At 43.2% G+C, this 20,778-nt stretch overlaps 1 protein-coding gene and 1 long non-coding RNA gene across 2 annotated transcripts in view; one reads left to right on the forward strand and one right to left on the reverse strand.

The window, feature by feature from the left end:
• ADAMTS6 (ADAM metallopeptidase with thrombospondin type 1 motif 6) overlaps window positions 1-20,778 on the forward strand; it is a 460,987-nt gene that overhangs the window by 47,898 nt on the left and 392,311 nt on the right. Inside the window, exons 2-3 of the mRNA XM_075326191.1 lie at window positions 6,977-7,452; window positions 8,676-9,040. Coding sequence (XP_075182306.1) covers window positions 7,356-7,452; window positions 8,676-9,040 — 462 coding nt within the window. The 5' untranslated portion in view covers window positions 6,977-7,355. The remainder of the gene's footprint in view (window positions 1-6,976; window positions 7,453-8,675; window positions 9,041-20,778) is intronic.
• The window catches only part of LOC142254858 (uncharacterized), a 53,473-nt gene continuing 41,858 nt past the window's right edge, over window positions 9,164-20,778 (reverse strand). The window contains exon 3 of the long non-coding RNA XR_012727320.1: window positions 9,164-10,656. This is a non-coding gene — a long non-coding RNA (uncharacterized LOC142254858). The remainder of the gene's footprint in view (window positions 10,657-20,778) is intronic.

A 20,778-nucleotide genomic window follows, 5' to 3' on the forward strand; every position in this document is an offset into this window, starting at 1 on the left:
TGGACTTGAACTTGACCCTTTCAGAGCCTGAGCTAGACTACACTACTCGGGTTCCTGCCTCCAGGCCTGTGAACTCCTCGGTGGGTGGAGCCAACCGCCTGGCTCCACCCCCCCTGGTGTGGACATCAAACCTGGAGGGTGGTGACAAGGCTTTTAGTTTGACTGCTGTTACCTAACTGGGAAGGGGGGGGTGTAGTGTTGTTGTGTCTGCCTGGGACGACCTGAATAGTCCAGGGTGTCACAGATGCTCACATATAGCTCAGTATTGAGACCACCATCGATTCTGGTCAAGTATCCAACACCTTTGGCTGCGAAACACCCCATATCATCAGGCTTCCTCCACTGAACTTGACAGTTTTTTCAATTTCTCGATCCATTAGCCCTTTTTTTCCTTGTTCGAGACCCACTTGAACCTATCAGAGCCTAGTCTATTGCCTTTCATCTCACCACTTCAAATCACCCATTTGCAATCTTCTACTGTCCACTTTACATACCTTTTTGCAAACTTGAGTCAAAGCTTCGTATGGCGATACTGAATTTGAGACTTCTCTTTTGTTTGGGTCACCAATACATACTTGTGTAACGTGCATCGCACGATGATTGCATGAACGTCTGTGATCTCACTATTATGAAGCATATAAGCCGCCTCCACTGCCATATTTGTCAACCCAGAATTGATATACATTGTGATGATCCGATTTGTTGATTACTATATTTTGCTTGGACATCCACCTCTTGGCTTTTGAAGAATGGACGGACTTCATTTCATATTCTTCCAACTATCATAGTACTCACATGATGCAGATTGGCAATGTTCTTGGCCAAGAGACTGCTATCGATGAGCTGGATGATGCTGTTTCTCTTTCCTTGGGAAATCATCATGACTGCTCCTCGATTCGAACCTGTAACCTTTCACCTGGGAATCAACCTAATAACACATTGATCTATTAGGGAATGTGAGATCAGGTTGTAATTTGTAGTATACAGAAAGAAAAAGTTTTTTCAAACACTATGAGCAAAACAGTAACAATGTAGTGACATGACTAGAATCTGCATAATTAATCATATGCTAAATAATTGTTAGTCATATTTATGTATGAGAGAGCCAAGATGACTATGTATAAAACAAAGGTAGTGTCAAGCTCAAAGCTGTAGTGGATGGTGAGATATGGAGCCTGAAAAACAAAAGTTCAAAGCATAGTTACCCTTTTGCACATTAGTGTAATGTTACATTATTAGGCGTCACTCCCAATTGCATATGGCATCCAATACTAGAGCATTGTATACAATATGCTAATTAGATTCGGCTCAGGTTCTGCTGTGATTATGAGCGGAGTATCATGGTCCTGTGATCTGATCCTGTGATTTGAGCAGAGGTGCGAAGAAGAGAAAGCGATTAAGAGCAAGATGACATCCAAGTGCAGTCTGATGTTTCACACATGCACCCATAGACTTGTATGGGTGCAAGTGATGCAAGACCCGTTGCAATATGCAGTATGCTGAAATTTGTTTCTCATGCCAATTCAGCATAAGAAAATAAAATCATAGATGGACATTGCCCCATTGTTTAACACTGGTGCAAATACAATCCAATGTTTTATCGAATTGCAGTTGTCCGTATTAAATGCAAGTGGGAGCAAGGCCTTACTGTAACAGTTCCTTAGTAAACAGTGTTTTGCGGAATAATTGGACGTGACTGTCGAAAACGGATGTGATTTTTGGATTCAACATACCAGAATTCATAAAGTTTGCATGGTCTAGCTATCTTGAGCTTAGCAAAGTTGATGTAGAGCATTGTAATAAGTTCAACAATTGGATGTGTTAAACAGAAAATATTCCTGTGCAGATATAATCTTATAAATGTGTCCCTATGTACTGTTATATTCTGTGTCCCACTGTGTAAATATCATGGCTAAGTTTGGGGATTTGATCCGGTGACCTGTTGCTGCCTTGTCGGCTCCTCTGTCTTTTGGGTTGTTGCCTTTTGCTTCCATGTCCAAATACTGACGGGTCCAATGGTCTTTGTTTTCTCTTCTTGCTCCTCTCTAGGTGTTCCTCATTTTCCTGTTTTGGTCTGTCCTATCACATTCTGGATTGGGTTTTATATGTTCACCTTTCACTGCAATTCCTTGCTGGCTATACCTCTAGGTGGACTTGTGTTTAGGAGTTCCAGCTTAGGGGTTTACCTTATTGGGTATACACAAGTCTAGTTTTTGCAGTGAGTCATTTTTTTTCCTAGCACCAATTCCTTTCACCTCTTCTAGGTTTCTGGGAGGTTTTATTTGATTTGCTTATTTGTAGCTTTCTTTAGCTTTTTCCCTTTCTACTTCTTATATGAACATGGTTTTTTAATTTTCTCACTCTGGGTTTTTGTATCTTTCTGCATACCCTCCTCTCCCATTTTTGGCAGTGTTACAGCTTTCCCGCTATTCCTTCAGGAGGTACCCCTTGATGGGCTTTTATGGAGTCAGGTCTGAGGTTTTGTTTTGAGTTGTGCTCCTAGGGTTTTTTGGTGTGTACAGGGGCCAGTTGGGTGCAGGTGTTATGTCTTCCTGTAGTAGCTCTTCCCTTTTTCCATGATCCCAGTGTGAGCGTGCCTGTGTTCATAACCGTAAAGCTGTTATAATCCATGGTCCGCACGTGCCACAGGTCCTGGCCATGGAGGAGAAGCATAAGCCACTTTTGATAATTGAATATACAGACAAAACCGCATGTATTTGATGCTTACTTACATGTTATTTTTTTCCTATCTCTCGTGTCTTCTAATTCTCCATTCATTTACTGACAGAATGCACTAAATCACTTGTCCAACTTTCTCAGCATAATTTGCTACCTCATTCAATGGATGGTTTTATTTCTACATCATCCTGCTTTGTATCTCACAAATAGTGAGTGCTGTGAACATATCTCTCCCTTCTGCTAGTCATTTTACTAGCTACCCAATACTTAATGTCATTTAGCACACCCTGAGTTTATAAGCCTTAACTTCTCAATTACCGGTAACCGATTTCTATTATTCCACCAACGTATTGTTGTCCACCTGGATTCCTTCTCCAGAATTCTATTCCTTGACCAATTGCTTCCCCCATCTTCTATCAAAACCTTTAAACAATCCCTCAAAATGTTTCCCCACCTCTCCACCTTATCATCTTCCTTTCTATTGGTATGATTCAGCATGGACCAGCCATCTATAGCCTTTTCTTTCTCAGCCTATACTGAGGACCCCCAACAATAAGCTAATCTGGAAAGGGTGTTTTTTTTTACATGATGCCCTTTGAGGGAGAAAGGGGGCACCATTTGTCATGGTTTATGTTTTCATTCTCTGTTATTGCAATACTAATTCAGCCCATACTTAGATAAGGACGGGTGTCCATTGGAAGAAAATTGATAGAAATAAGCAGACTCCATTCTCCTATTGAAGAATTATATTTTGCCCATCTAAGATCATTTTTGTCATGTCAGACAATGGAGACTAAAAGACAAGTCTCAATTTAGTTTATATTGAGTGGCTTCATGTTGGCCTCCTTTGTAGGGTGGTTTGTGGTTCTAGCACGTGAGATGCCCTGAATAAACAATAATTTTGCTCATATTTTATTTGGGCTATTCCCTTGAGTATTGTTTTTTTTTTTCTTTTAAATCTGTCATACTGTTCCATATGTTGTGGGTTTTTTTTTTTTAAAACCGTGCTAATTTTTATTGCCTTTACCAAGGGGGCAGAGCTTACAGGGTATCAATGGAGAGCAGCCTAAAGGCACGACGGCCGAGAATCCTGTGAGCAATGCCTACCTTGGTAAAGAGTCGAACCTTAAAAATTAGGAATATATAAAAAGGCGCATATTTCTGGAATCATATGACATATTTAAAGGAAAAAATATCCTAACAAACTGAATACTCAAAGAGCTAGCAGGAATACAATGAGATAAAAAAAAAAAACCTGACTACTTTTGTCCTGGTGAAAGGTCAGCTTTAATAAGTATTGAGTTAAAGAGATCGTCCATCACTTTTACATTGATGGATTTTCCTTAGGATAGATCATCAATGTCTAAATGGCCGGGGTCTGATATCACGCACCTCCACTGTACAGCTGCTGATAGGGCTGACTGTGTCACCAGGGAGCGAGAGATGCTCAGTTCCAGAGATGCTCCGTTTTCTGATTGTGGTTGGGTACTGCACATCCGCCTCTTATTGATTTGAATGAGAGGCTGATGTACAGTACCAGACAGTTGACATGGCAGCTCCGAAACTGAGCATTTCCAGCTGCCACCACCGACACCGAGAACAGCTAATCTGCGTGGGCGTGTGATGTCGGACCCCAGCTGATCAGACATTGAGGACCTATCCTAAAGCTAGGCCATCAATGTAAAAGTAGTGGACAAAGCCTTTGACTTTATACGCTCTGTTCTGCCTTTTACTGGCCTGTTTACACATGCTAACAAATTACTGATGGAAACAGAATGATTGTTGATAGGTTTCCTCTGTCTCCATACAGAATCATGTTATCAGCAGAGTGTCCCCTTTCTGGGGTGGCATTCTCATAATGATGATTTTCATGCCGGCAGAAGTTATCCAGTCACGCAAAGAAAAACAAGCGGTTTGTTATATGATCATCGGCATGTTTATGAATGCTCGTCTGCGAATTGTCGGCTTATCTCAAAGCACTTTAAAGGGTTTATATATATTTAGGTGTTTTTTGTTTGCATTTCCTTTTTTTTTACTTATACATCTTTTATGTATATGTCGTTAAATACAAAATATGTTCTAACAACCCCACCTGGATAAAAATACATTTTCCATTTTTGTTCAACTCAGATTTGCTTATGTGTTTTGTTTTTCTTCAGTATGTAAACATTACAAAACAGCAATAAATCCTTAGCCCTGTAACAAAAAAAATGTATTGAATGCGTATGAAATACAGACACTGCATTACAAAATAAAATAGAACAGATTTCTGCCCAATTTTATTTTTTAAACATTCATATTTTGTTCATATGCAAGTGTGAATGTGCCCTTGAGGTTTACTGTGTTCCGTTCTTTGGTTTACAGTGTTTCGTTCTTTGGTTTATGGTGTTCCGTTCTTTGGTTTATTACGGTGTTTCATTCTTTGGTTTATTACTGTGTTTCGTTCTTTGGTTTATTTCGGTGTTCCGTTCTTTGGTTTACTGTGTTCCGTTCTTTGGTTTACTGCGTTCCGTTATTTGGTTTACTGTGTTTCGTTCTTTGGTTTACGGTGGTCCGTTCTTTGGTTTATTACTGTGTTCCGTTCTTTGGTTTATTACGGTGGTCCATTCTTTGGTTTATTACTGTGTTCCGTTCTTTGGTTTATTACGGTGGTCCATTCTTTGGTTTATTACTGTGTTCCGTTATTTGGTTTATTACTGTGTTCCGTTCTTTGGTTTATTACTGTGTTCCGTTCTTTGGTTTATTACTATGTTCCGTTCTTTGGTTTATTACTGTGTTCCGTTCTTTGGTTTACGGTGTTCCGTTCTTTGGTTTACGGTGTTCCGTTCTTTGGTTTATTACTGTGTTTTGTTCTTTGGTTTATTACTGTGTTTTGTTCTTTGGTTTATTACTGTGTTCCGTTCTTTGGTTTATTACTGTGTTCCGTTCTTTGGTTTATTACTATGTTCCGTTCTTTGGTTTATTACTGTGTTCCGTTCTTTGGTTTACGGTGTTCCGTTCTTTGGTTTACGGTGTTCCGTTCTTTGGTTTATTACTGTGTTTTGTTCTTTGGTTTATTACTGTGTTCCGTTCTTTGGTTTATTACTGTGTTCCGTTCTTTGGTTTATTACTGTGTTCCGTTCTTTGGTTTATTACTGTGTTCCGTTCTTTGGTTTATTACTATGTTCCGTTCTTTGGTTTATTACTATGTTCCGTTCTTTGGTTTACGGTGTTCCGTTCTTTGGTTTACGGTGTTCTGTTCTTTGGTTTACGGTGTTCCGTTCTTTGGTTGATTACTGTGTTCCGTTCTTTGGTTGATTACTGTGTTCCGTTCTTTGGTTTATTACTGTGTTTCGTTCTTTGGTTTATTACTATGTTCCGTTCTTTGGTTTATTACTATGTTCCGTTCTTTGGTTTATTACTATGTTCTGTTCTTTGGTTTACGGTGTTCCGTTCTTTGGTTTACGGTGTTCCGTTCTTTGGTTTACGGTGTTTTGTTCTTTGGTTTATTACTGTGTTTTGTTCTTTGGTTTATTACTGTGTTTTGTTCTTTTGTTTATTACTGTGTTCCGTTCTTTGGTTTATTACTGTGTTCCGTTCTTTGTTTTATTACTGTGTTCCGTTCTTTGGTTTATTACTGTGTTCTGTTCTCTTTCCGTTCTTTGTGGCGTTTAACAATGTGTATTTTTAGTCTACTTTTGGTTCACTTGTTTGGACTTTTTCAGGTCCATCCAGCATTACTGCTGCCTTTTAAAGCTACAGTCACTGGCTTAGCGCAAGTGTGATTCATTTGCCGACATTACTCAATCCTGCGTGTAATGTAAGATATTTTGCTTCACTCTTCGTGAGCGTGTTCATTTAGATTTAACAAAAGAAAGAAAATCTGTAGCCAACACAGGAATCTACATCATTAAAAATAATAGAAAGATTTGAAAATTCGTAATCCTTCCTTTCCCCGGGCAGGGTACTGTTTCATTTTTTATCATGTTGTGTAATCAGATATCTTTTCATAAAAAAAAAAAAAAAAAAAAGGAAAGATGAATTATATAATTTTCCTTTTGCACTAATGAAAAATGAGCTGTCTGGCCTCGACACATTATTTAGGTTGGCCTATTATGTTTAGTCTTTGAGATGTTTATTTAGGCTATGAAAAACAACACTGGTTTAATTAAATTACCCCATATTTTGTAACATAAACTATGACCACTGAGACTTGATCATTCTGACACACGGGTCTTTAGAGTTGGCTTACCTTTTCCCAGCTGGAGTTGAAGATGCAACAGATGCTGTGACTTTATATATTTTCTTTTCTTTGCAGGTACAGAAATGGCCCAAGTTGATTAAATGTCCCATCTGATACTTGACAAGTAGGATTGTTTTATGTGGACTTCCAAAACTTCAAACTTTTTTCTTTTACATTTCGATCTTATTAACTGGATGGAGAAAATGAACACGGACCAGCAAAAAGGGACAAAGCTCAGGAGAAGAGCTTGTGTGAAAAAGTAATCTTCTCTTCAAAGTCCTTGGAAAAGCCACTCCTCAAAGTGGTGGCTTTGGAGGAAGGCGAAGTACATGGACTTGTTATGGTGCCGTTCTGGAGTAGAGATAATACTGTAGGACAGAGGTAGCCGGAAAAGGAAACGAGAGACCAAAAGAAACAAAGAAAAAAAGGTTTCTGTTTTCTGTTCTTCTAAATTATGGAACTTTTTTGGAAGACGTTGACCTGGATGTTGGGCCTTGTCATGGTTTCTTCGCAATCTCAAAGAGACAGCAGACTCTCCTTCAGTTCCCAAGGTAGGGTTTTGCTTATAGACGTCTACTTTAAAAATTGGTTATATTTTTGCTGAAGAATAAAAACTTTACAGAGCTCAGGCTTTATATATTGGATAGTCTTTGCCCATTTGTAAATCGTTTTCTCCAAAGAACACATGGCAGAATGAATAATTTAATTTTTTTGTTCCTGTTATCATCTTTAAAATCAGCTTTATCCATTGATTTTATTTAAGAGGACTCTGTCAGCAGATTTGTATCCCCCAAATTATTTATATGTGCATATAGATCATTCAAAGAAAGTGTTTGAATTGATATGCAAATGAGGCTGAAGAACTATTTGTAGATCTGAAGCCTCTGCCACTCAAGCTCTATGCCTGTATACTGAAGCCTCTGCCACTCCAGCTCTTTAAGCCTCTATGCCTGTAGCTACTGCCTCCTGCTTGACTGACGACTCCTTTGCTTTAAAGGGGTATTCTCATCTCCTCCAAGATCCTTTTCCAATATGTAGAAGGTGTAATAATATTAGCAAATGCCTCCAATTACAGATGTAGTAAAGTTCTCCTGATATAGTCTTGTATCTTACCGCATGTGCAGGGCATTGCAGCTTAGCTATCCATGGTTACATCCACTCACATAGTGACAGTTTCTCATGGTCATAACCATGGATACCTAAGCTGCAATGCCCTGCACATGAGTTAAGAGACATGGTTATATCAGGAGAACTATACTACATTTCTAATTGGAGGTATTTACTAATATTATTAGTACACCTACTATATATTGGGATAGGATCTTGGAGATGGGAATATCCCTTTAAGTCACACACCATAGTGTCGGCACTGGGTGGGGAATAGAGCTGGAGTGACAGAGGCTTCAGAGCTAGCATAGTCCTTCAGCCTCATTTGAATATCAATTTAAGCAGGGATTTCTCACTACAGGAGGGTCGAACTGGCCATGGAAAGGTATGGCTGGACATGTCTTTAAAAAAGCTACATGTGCATATAAATAGTTTGGGGACGGGAGCTTAAAAACTGCTGACACATTTTCCTTTAATTTAAAGTTATACCGTTATCCGCTATAGGGTGTATATTATTCTGCACTTTATTTTGTATATTAAAGATGGTTGTCCTAATATATTACAGTATAATACTAATTGATCCAATATTTGGTATGTACTATTCCCTGTAACTTTCCTTTCCTTTGCATGCTCCCTTTATGGATTGGCCTGGCTTGCGATCACAAAGGGGAATTCCTGTCTTACCTTGAACACTATCAACTGACGGTTCCTATAAAGGTTGACAACAGCGGGGCCTTCGTCAGTTATACTGTGAAGAATGACAAACACTCTCGGAAAAGGAGGAGTACAGACCCTAAAGATCAAGAGCAGGAGGCTTCTAAATTATTTTTTAAAATTTCTGCCTATGGCAAGCACTTTCACTTAAACCTGACTCTAAATACAGAACTGGTCTCGAAACACTTTACCGTAGAGTACTGGGGCAAGAATGGACCGGAGTTTAAGCACGATTCTATAGACAACTGTCACTATACGGGATATTTACAGGACCAAAATACCACAACGAAGGTGGCTCTAAGTAACTGCAATGGCTTGGTGAGTAGATTGTGTGCTGCTTTTCATTTATCTGTGTTTGCCTCTTATGAGGAAAGTCTTGCAAATAGTTTAGGTTTAAGAAAATCTTTAATTTTTCACTTAACACTTATACATTTTCTACTGCAGGTAAAATTATCACTCTTTGTAAAATCATTCATAACAGTTGTCGTGGAAACCTTGCTATACAAAAAAAAGCTATAGGAGAAAGACAAATGGTCTCACACGTTTGCCAGTGTTAACTAAATCAAGTTGGTCGATCGATCGGAGAACAAGGACACACACACAGCCAATTGTGTCAGTGTGCTAGGCTTGTCTGACCCTCAGATGCCCAAGACACTAGTTTTATTACTATCACAAAGAAAGGGGCATGACTTAATAGATTACCTTAAATGGGTATATAGGTTGAAAATAACAAAATCGTAAATTATGGATCCTGCTGCATTCCTAAAAATCTAGTTCTGTCCAGTTTTCTGGACCTTCATTAACAAAGACATTTGAGACAAAAGCATCTTTATAACAAAGAGTACACCCTGTGTTATTGCTTTTATGAATAACACTTATGAAGCTAATATAAAAGTACAAAATTATCAAAGATATATAGATATATAAATTGCTTAAATGATAATCAAACTTAATATAAAATATTAACCATAACAATTCCTCCCTTTTTATTATTTACAGACAATTTATCCACCAGCTATATCCCCATACTATGACAGCATGGAGGGGCCAACCCCGTTCACCGATAGATATCTTGTTTGTAAACTTCATCATATATGTTTACCAAGGGAGCACTTTGATGTTTTTCAGATGTGTTAACTGACGGCCTGTGATGTTTGATCTTACGAGTCTCTTTACATAATGTTGTCACAACAAATATACCAATTCTTGCAGCTACATACACTAGTAGTATCAACATTCCCATCTGTAGGATGCCTTGCAGAATGCCCATCAGCCACCCACCTATACCCTTAAACCAATTAGCGGGATTAAGAAATGAAAAAGTATTGTTCCACCAAGAGTCCTTGTTTTCATGGTGTTCCTGTAAGATTTATCTGTAACCATGGGCTCTCCACCCACCCCGCAATTTGGATCGGAACCACATGGCTGCTGGTGAGGTTTCCTCCATTATAGTGGACGGAATCAAAAGTCTCTTCGTGGAAACAGCTATAGTTGAAAACCTCATATGGAGTCAGAGGCACAGCGAGATATGGCATAGAATTAGAGGCTATTGGGCTATGAGTGCATATCCAGCAGTTCTTAGGGCGGTCTCCAGAGTCCATGTCTCGGAGCAAGACTTGGTGATGCTTTATCAGTTTATTATCCCAGTCCTCTTTTAGCTCCTCATTGAGAGACCAGGCATGGGACACAATTGACATCAGCATGGTCCAGAGGGGCAGGGTCATCATTTCTGCTTTTACCAGGGTTCAGGATCTTTTTGCAGTGGCTCGCATGGATCCAAGTGTCTTTGCCTTCGAGCTTGACAGAAGTGGCAGTGGTCAGTATCACTTGAAATGGCTCACTGAATCTAGGTTCCAGTGGTCTCCTTATGTGTCTCTTGACCACAACCCAGTCTCCTGGTGCCAGTGTGTGTGTGCCACGTATACAGTTGGGGTCTGGGATGGAGAAGAGAACACGTTTATGAGTGACATTCAAATGTTTATGCAACTCAAGGACATACTCAGTGAGAGTACCATATGAAGCCTGCAATTGCTGTGGAAAATACAATCCTGTCTTAGGAACACCACCAAACAGTATTTCATATGGGGACAGCTTCTCTATACCCCTTGGGGCAGTTCGCACTGAAAACAATGCGATGGGCAAACAATCTACCCAGGACAAGTGTGTTTCCTCCATGCACTTCTGGATTTTTAATTTAAGGGTACCGTTAAGGCGTTCCACCTTCCCACTACTTTGTGGGTGATAGGGAACATGGAAAGCCTGTTCTATCTGCAAAGTAGCCATGATCTGTTTCATTAATTCCCCAGTGAAGTGAGTACCCCTGTCACTTTCTATGGTTTCGGGAACCCCATATCTGCAAACCACCTCACTTATCAACTTCTTGGCAGTAGTTTTTGTATTTGCTTTCGATACTGCCCAAGCTTCCGGCCACCCAGAGAAAAGATCAATGCATACCAGGGCGTATTCATAAGTACCCAACTTAGGTAGCTGTATGTAGTCCACCTGCAGTCTCTGAAACGGGTAATCTGGTTTTGGTGTGCATTTCTGTGGGACTCGAATAGGCCTACCGGGGTTATGTTTTGCACAAACAAGACATCCCTGAACATACTTTGCAGCCGCATTCGGGAACCCTGGGGCACACCAGTTTTGTAACACTACTGCACACATCACACCCTTTGAATTATGCACCGGGGAATGTGCAAGGGCAGCCATCATGGGGAACAGGCAGCGTGGGAGGCAAATCCGGGTGTTTACCTGCCATACCCCTGACTCTGACCGTACAGCGCCCACTTTGACCCACGCATTCTGTTCGTTTGAGGGGGCCTGGGTCTGGAAGACCTGCAACAGTTCACGATCAACGGCCACTGGGGCCGGTATGGTGCCAGCCTCCTTTGCTGTAAGGGGCCACACCGCACTCTCAGTCACTAAGCTCCCTGAGAGGGCAATGTCTGTTATGGCCAGTATGTCTGTCAGAGGTAGTCTTGCTGCTTCTTTAGCCGCCTTGTCGGCCAGTGCATTCCCTACTGCAAGGGGAGTTTGTTCCCGTGTGTGTGCCGATACTTTGACTATGGCTGCCCTTCGGGGAAGGGTGAGTGCTGTCAGTAGCTGCTCTACCGCCTGCGCATTCTTTATGGGTTTGCCAGCAGAGGTCAGGAAATTACGGCTTCGCCAAATGGCGCCAAAGTCGTGTGCTACCCCAAAAGCATATTGTGAGTCAGAAAATACATTAATCTCCTTACCTCTTCCCAGATTGCACGCTGCAGAGAGTGCTTTCAGCTCAGCCTCTTGCGCAGAACTGCTGGAGGGGAGTGGTTCTTTTATTACTGCCTTACCATCGTGGACTACTGCATACCCGGTGATGAACCGTCCTTGATCATTGTCCCAAGCTCTGGAACCATCTACAAAATACTCAGCTGAGGGGTTAGTGAGTGGTACATCAGTGATATTTGCCAAGCCCTTTGTTTCTGCTTCCATCAATGCCTGACAGTTATGTTCATGTGTCATGTCTACCTTAGCTTCCACATCTACTAATTTGCAAAATAGAGGCATGTCTTGGCTCACAGTCTCTCCCTCTTCCCCATCCTGAACTTTTCCTCCCTTTTCTAAATCCACTGGTAATAGTGTGGCTGGATTTAGAACATTACAACGTTTGATAACAATATGAGGGGGTGTGAGAAGGGATACTTCATATTTTGTCAGTCTGGATGCTGACAGATGGCGGGTCTGAGCCTGTTGGAGTATTTCAGATACAGCATGAGGAACCTGAATTGTGAGAGTGTTGCCTAACACTATGTCCTCTGTCTTTTTAACGAGTTCTGAAGCAGCCGCCACAGCTCGTACACATGAAGGGGAACCCATAATGACTGAATCTAGAGTTACAGAGTAGTATCCTACAGGGCGTTGTCGCCCACCATGTTCTTGAGTGAGGACGCCAGATGCATGGCCTGCCTGTTCGTGACAGTAAAGAGTAAAAGATTTGTCATAGTTTGGGATACCAAGAGCTGGTGAGGCAGAGAGGGTGGACCTGAGGGTGTGGAATGCATCAACTGCTTCAGGGCCAATAGTAAAAGGTTCAGTTTTAAGGCATTGGAACAATGGGGCCATGACACTAGAGGCATTTGGAATCCAAAGCCGACAATACTGGACTAGGCCCAAGAATGCTCGTAGGGACTTAGTAGATCTGGTGAGAGGTACTTTTAGTATTGCCTCAATCCTCCCTGGGCTGAGATGCTTGATTCCTGGAGACAGGCAATGCCCCAGAAAGATAACTGTGGACTCACACAATTGGAGTTTGTCTTTTGAGGCTTTGCACCCATTTTCTGCTAGAAATATCAACAGAGATTGGGATTCAGTTTGACATAACTGATCTGTGGTACAACAAAGGAGGAGGTCATCCACGTATTGTAACAGAACAGTAGAAGAATCAAGGGGGCACCAGTTATCTAAGACTGTCTTTAAGGATGTGGAGAACAAAGAGGGCGAGTTAGCTGCTCCCTGAGGAAGAACTGCCCAGGCGTACTGGGTACCTCTATGTGTGAAAGCAAAATACGAGGTACATTCAGTGGACAGACAAACAGAGAAAAAAAGCATTGGCCAGATCAATTACTGTAAAACAAGTAGCTGTACTGGGGACCTGATTCAGGAGAGTATGTGGGTTAGGCACAAGGGGAGTATCCACTATGGTTACTGCATTGACCGCTCGGAGATCATGAACCATACGATAAGCGACTGGCTGCCCAGGTGGGGTTTTCTTTTTGACTGGGTACAGTGGGGTGTTAAATGGGGAGGTTATAGGGACAATAAGACCTTTTGTCAGGAGCTCTTGGACATTTTCATGTATTGCTGCATCCTGGGCAGCACTTAACGGGTACTGCTTTATACAAGGGGGCTGGGCACCTGGTTTAAGTTTTACAGTCACTGGGTGAACAGTTAGTTTTCCCACATCAAGTTTGCTATTTGCCCACAGTTTGTTGGGTACATTTTCAAGCCAAGTTGGCAGGGACTGGGGTTTAGAGTGGTCAGTGTCCAGGGTAGTGGGAATAGTCAGAGACAGGAGACTACATAGAGTGCCTTCATCAAAGGGGGTGGTCATCTTGGGGCCATTTGTAGTGAATTCTATGCAGGCTCCAATCTTCTGTAACACATCTGTCCCTAACAAATTAAAAGGTACATCAGGGGAGACTAAAACCTGGGTCACAATTGAAAGTGAGTCATGCAAATTCAGTCGGAGAGGCTGAGTCATTTGTAATTTAGTAGGTCGTCCCTCTACCCCTTCGCAAGTCACAAATTCAGGCGACAATATGTCCTCAGGAACATGTTCTTGCATTAATACTGTACGGGCTGCTCCAGTGTCTACCATAAATGTAACAGTTTGTCCCTCCCCCAGAGAAATAGGAACAGTAAGTGTAGGTCCCTGAGGGGTGACAACGGGGCAAAGGGAGACATCTGGATTGCCAGTTTCCTATGGAGGGGTCAGAGTAGTAGCTGTTGACTTCGTGAGACATTTGGCAGAAAAATGCCCTTTTTGCCCACAAGACCAACATTCTACATTGCTGTAGTCTCTATCCCCTGATTGTCGACAGTTTCCTCCTCTCCCCCTCCCCCTTCCTCTTCTGGGCTGCATAGGGGCCAAATTAACCCTTTTTTTTGACATGGCTTCTAGTTCAGCACCCCTGGCTATTTCTTTCAAATCAACCCATTGCATATTGCGCCATTCTGGGCGACTAGTACGCACAGCAGTCTGTACTGTAGGTCTAAGGCCATTCATGAAACACTGCAACAATAAATCGGCGATCTTTATCATCATTATGCTCATACCCAAAATCTAACCATGTTTGTTCTAACACAGAAGCATATTCTGAGACTGACTGCGTTTTGTCCTGCACTACAGTCTGCAACAGATCTTGTTTCTTATCCTGTTCTGCACGAGCCCAGTGCAGCAACCTCTGTACAAATTCTCGTCCTGAATCTGTTGTGTTCTTAATAGCAGGTTCCTGCCCTGGCATCATTTGAGTAATTTCCATGAGTAAGGGGTCGCTCCCTTTCTGTAAAATGACTGAAACAAGATCATCCCACGTGGCCCGATATGCCTCTTGGACACCCTGAAGGCGCGTTCTAAATGTAAGGGCGGTTTTTCGGGGATCGGGGAGTTGAGTAGCAAGGGCAATAAGCTCACTGGGGGACCAGGGCCGATATGTTTCTATTGGCCATACCTGAGGGTGATGGTGTACTGGTTGGTTATTCCCATCCACTCCCGGGGGTGTAAACTGTACATGACTTGTGGTCCTCATTGGGAACAGAGGCACCTTGTGCATTATTTCTGGGCGTGGGGACCCACAAGACAAACAATAGTTAGCCCCAGGGGAGTTCTGTTGACCACAAGACCTGCATGCCCATCCCTTTGATCCTGTATAAGGTGGGGGTGCCGAAGGGGTTGTAGGTTTTACATTCAGTATAGGGACTTCAAGAGTTTCAGGGTTTTTAATACTATCATAGATTTGATAGACAGTACCATGCTTGGTTTCTTCTGATTTATGCTCACTCATAGAGAGACGCTTGGCTACATCTAACCACATCCTAGCCTGTTCAAACTTGTTCTTATCTTTCAGCCATCCTTCCCAGTTGCAAATACACTTCTCCCATTCCCCCTCTTCTAGATTACCCCACTTGCCCATACCAAATTTCTTCAGTATAACTTCACATCCATCTACTGCTTCCTTTCCTTTCAGCCTCTCCACTATCTCACATGCTGGAACTGGGACAATGGCCTTTGAGTTAGTGAATTCCTTACTGTTGCCAGTCCCCATGACTGCAACACCTGTGCCTGTGCTGAGTTAACCGTAGAACTCCTTTTAGCACAGCTTGAGTCTCTCAGACTCTCAATTTAATCCTGTCCCAGTCTCCTTCAGGACTCGCAAGACGGATTCTAAGGAAGCACTAACACCGGTTGTCCAGCCCTGTGAGCTAGAGAGATTCTGACACACAACCAAATGAACAGCAATACAAACCCTACTACACCAAAAACAATTGTAACAGTCTCTATGGGTTCATATAACATTTCCTGAGGTAATCTGTAATTATTCAATAGCCGCCTCTGCAGCTTCTCAGTCAACTGAATCAATTCCTGGACAAAAGAAGGATGTCACCCAGGTGGGGGCGTAGTGATGTGTATTTACTACCCAGTTCAAAAGCTTTCCTTCAACTCCCTGTAATGGCACTGCATGACAATTATATCTACAGTAAGTTTTACTTCTTATACTGTATATTTCCTGGTCTGGGTAAATAGGCTGAGCAAAAACTTCAACTACTATGATTTTTCCTCTGAGTTCACACAAAACAGAACACAGACACTGAGGACAACGATTCTGATTCATCAACACAACTTTACAATACGTCAGTTACACAATCCACACTTCCACAGTCGCTGGTATTAATACTCCTGCTGTATTCAGGTTAAAGCTGCATTCAGCACCTCTTTCAACAGAGTACCCTTATCAATTTACAGGAGAGATTCAATACCCTCAGAGTACTACCTTACCATGAAGGATTCCTCTGTTATGGACAATTATACTTCCCTGATCCTGATAAGGACCGATTTTTCTCTTCACCACATGTAAAGGAACACACCTAACGGGATCCCTTATCAATTAGAGACCGTAGTCCCTTATTAGTCACTCAAAGATCAATCAGTCCCACATTCAAGGATCCTCATAGTTTACAACCGCATCAGTCCAGACATAACAATCACATAGACAATGGAGACAACATATACCAATCCTCCGACTCCTGAAATATACAGGTAGAACTGCGGAGGTTCCTGTCCAGAATCGTTGGGCAAGGTTGGTTACTTGTCACTTCATTCAATTTTCATTCATCCAGCATTCAATTCAATTATACATCTAAAGACACATTGATACATAGAACAGAGAAAAAAAATAATTCAAACACTGGCAAAGGTTCAACAGAAATTGTCTTGTTAGGACCACCAATTACCCGTCCCAGAGCCCTCTAGGTAACACTGAATTATTTGTAACACAATGGGTTACTCACCGCGGTTTTATTCAGTGGTCCCCAGAGAGATCCTTGTAGTCGGGTCCAAAGAAGGTCCAGTTTGACAATTCCCAGGTTTCAGGCACCATGTAATGTCGTGGAAACCTTGCTATACAAAAAAAGCTATAGGAGAAAGACAAATGGTCTCACACGTTTGCCAGTGTTAACTAAATCAAGTTGGTCGATCGATCGGAGAACAAGGACACACACACAGCCAATTGTGTCAGTGTGCTAGGCTTGTCTGACCCTCAGATGCCCAAGACACTAGTTTTATTACTATCACAAAGAAAGGGGCATGACTTAATAGATTACCTTAAATGGGTATATAGGTTGAAAATAACAAAATCGTAAATTATGGATCCTGCTGCATTCCTAAAAATCTAGTTTTGTCCAGTTTTCTGGACCTTCATTGACAAAGACATTTGAGACAAAAGCATCTTTATAACAAAGAGTACACCCTGTGTTATTGCTTTTATGAATAACACTTATGAAGCTAATATAAAAGTACAAAATTATCAAAGATATATAGATATATAAATTGCTTAAATGATAATCAAACTTAATATAAAATATTAACCATAACACAGTTAACATAAAAGTTACCATAACTTTTCTCAGACACTTAAAGGGAACCTCGCAGGTGCAATATGTACCCAGAACCAGGAGTATTTCTTTGTGCATATTGCTAATCCCTGCCTAACCGTCCCTGTATACACTAGCATAGATAAAGAGATCTTTAGAAAAAGTATTTCTAAAGATCTTTTATCATATGCTAATGAGTGCTGGGACTAGTCAGGCACTTCCGGTCATGCGCAATAGACCTCTCTGAAGCCGGGACGCATACACCCAGCTTCATACTGCGCATGACTGAAAGTGCCCGTCATTCAGAAGCGCGGTCACAGGGAACACAGGCACGAGCGGCACCGCTGGGGATGCTGAATTGAATAGCATGTTAGTACACCCCTGTGTTCGTGCTAACATGCCAAGAGGGCAGACTAGTCGGGGGATATAACACCCTTGGAACTAGTCCCTGAGCTTATTAGCATATGATAAAAGATCTTTAGAAATACTTTTTCTAAAGATCTCTTTATCTATGCTAGTGTATACAGGGACTGACAGGCAGGGATTAGCAATATCCACCCAGAACTGCTTGTGGTTCTGGGTGCATATTACACCAGACAGATTCCTTTTAAATAGCAAATTTAGTGTTTCAGTAATGCTCCCCTTTTACAAGTCTAGAGACCCCTAAACAGACTGGACTAAAATCATCTGAACCCAGTAACAGTGGAATCAGCTTACAGCCTGATATGTGTAAGGGCAATGCAACTCTTCACCGACAGATTACATCGGTGGAGATAAGAATCCGTTTTTCTGAATTTAAGCACCTGATCCTTTCTTCTGCATGAGATTAGCCGTGCTGGAGGTCTCTTCACTACCCCCACTGAAAAAACATGAATGCTTGTCACACCCAATCATTCATGTCTATGGTGGATTTGGGAGAGCCTCCAAAGCAAGATGCTATTGGAGTGGTTACACCATTGCCGTTTTCAATGCAGTTTCTTAAGACAAATCTATAAATAGATTCAGAGAGAGAAATAGCATAAGACCTTCATTTATTTGTCCTTTTTTGACTTTGACTTAGAAAATTGCCACAAAAACTACAATGTTTTTCTTTGTCGCTCCATTGGGAGACCCAGACAATTGGGTGTATAGGCTATGCCTCCGGAGGCCGCACAAAGTATTACACTAAAAGTGTAAAGCCCCTCCCCTTCTGCCTATACACCCCCCGTGCTCCCACGGGCTCCTCAGTTTTTTGCTTTGTGCGAAAGAGGCAGACATGCACGCATAGCTCCACAGATTAGTCAGCAGCAGCTGCTGACTATGTCGGATGGAAGAAAAGTGGGCCCATATAGGGCCCCCAGCATGCTCCCTTCTCACCCCACTCTTGTCGGCGGTGTTGTTAAGGTTGAGGTATCCATTGCGGGTACGGAGGCTGGAGCCCACATGCTGTTTTCCTTCCCCATCCCTCTTTGGGCTCTGGGTGAAGTGGGATCCTAATCGGTCTCCAGGCACTGAGACCGTGCTTCATCCACAACTCCTGAGGAGCCTGCTGGATAGGAGCCGAGTATCGTTCAGGGACATGGCCCTGCTACTTTGAGGTACTCTGTGTCCCCGTGGGGACCGCGCACAGCAACACTCCAGCATTGCTGGGTGTGCTAGTGCACCGGGGACCGCGGCGCTGACCGCGTTTGTGCCATTATACACTGCAGCGTCGCTGAGTGTGTTTGTGTATGGGGACTACCGCGCTGACCGCCGCTGCCATTGTTATTACTGAGGCGCGGCTGGGACTGTTAGTACGCCGGGGACTCTGCGCCGGCCGCGCTTATACGGCGGCCGCGCTTATAACTCGAGTCCCCGGCTTTTGGGCCTAGTCTCTTTTTCTTCCCGCCCCCAGCCCTGCCAGTCAGGGGAAGGGCGGGACGCCGTACAGCACGGCAGCACTGAGGGCTGGAGCATGCTTTGCATACTCCACCCCCCTCACTGTGCACAGTGGGGCACCAGTTCCCGCACTTTCTGGGTCACGCCCACGGCTCCCTCCTCTCCTCAGGACGCCGGCAGCCATTCCTGTCAGCTCCTCGGACGCTGCAGAGGGGAGACAAACTCTGGGGGACCCAGGCAGGGATTCTGGTGGCCACACAACCGCTTTAAGCGGGCGGTAAGCAGCACCTGAGGTGCTGGCCCCACTTGTGCAGAAGTGTAATTATAGTTTATATGTTTACAGGCTATACTTTACACTGTATGGTGCACAGTTGATTTCTGGCTATATACCCTGTTGTGTTGCTCAAAGGAGACAACAACATGGCGCCCACAAGAAGCAGGGGTGCCAAAACACAGGCTTACTATGCTGCCTGCGCCGCATGTACAACCTCGCTACCGGCAGGTTCCACTGACCCTCATTGTGTGCACTGCTCGGCCCCTGTGGCACTTACTCAGCCGGAGCCTCTGCTAAGGGGGGCCCAGGGGGAACAACCAGCTAACACTGTCCAGGTGACAGGGACGGAGTTTGCAGTTTTTACTGACAGACTTTCTGAGACTATGGCTAAGATTCTAGAAGCTTTGCAGTCCAGACCGGTATCTCAGACCATGGGCACTGTGGAATCACTGCCCCCTGGTTCCCCTCAGTTGGAACAACAATGTTCCCCCGGGGTGTCTCATAGATCCCAGGGTGAGGTCTCTAACACGGACCGCAGTCCCAGACCGCCTAAGCGAGCTCGCTTGGAAATCCCCTCGACCTCATCACATTGTTCAGGGTCTCAGAGGGATGGCTCTCTGTATGATGAAGCGGAGATAGCTGATCAGGATTCTGATCCTGAGGCCGCTCTCAACCTTGATACACCTGATGGTGACGCCATAGTGAATGATCTTATCGCGTCCATACATCAAATGCTGGATATTTCTCCCTCGGCTCCTCCAGCGGAGGAGTCAGCCTCTCAGCAGGAGAAATTCCGTTTCAGGTTCCCCAAGCGTACAACGAGTATGTTTCTGGATCACTCCGATTTCAGAGAGGCAGTCCAGAAACACCGACTTTGTCCAGATAAGCGTTTTTCCAAGCGCCTTAAGGATACACGTTATCCCTTCCCCCCTGACGTGGTCAAGGGCTGGACTCAGTGTCCCAAGGTGGATCCTCTAATCTCCAGACTGGCGGCTAGATCCTTAGTTGCAGTTGAAGACGGGGCTTCGCTCAAGGATGCCACTGACAGACAGATGGAGCTCTGGTTGAAATCCATCTATGAGGCTATCGGCGCGTCTTTTGCTCCAGCATTCGCAGCCGTATGGGCACTCCAAGCTATCTCAGCGGGTCAAGCGCAAATTGACGCACTCACACGTACGTCTGCGCCGCAAGTGGCATCCATAACTTCTCAAATCTCTCCTTCAGGGTCAGTCACACCCCTTGAGGCGCCTCATGCACTTCCTGGGGAAGATGGTGGCAGCAATGGAGGCAGTCC

Source organism: Anomaloglossus baeobatrachus, chromosome 1, assembly GCF_048569485.1.
Source record: "Anomaloglossus baeobatrachus isolate aAnoBae1 chromosome 1, aAnoBae1.hap1, whole genome shotgun sequence".
Classification (NCBI taxonomy): domain Eukaryota; kingdom Metazoa; phylum Chordata; class Amphibia; order Anura; family Aromobatidae; genus Anomaloglossus; species Anomaloglossus baeobatrachus.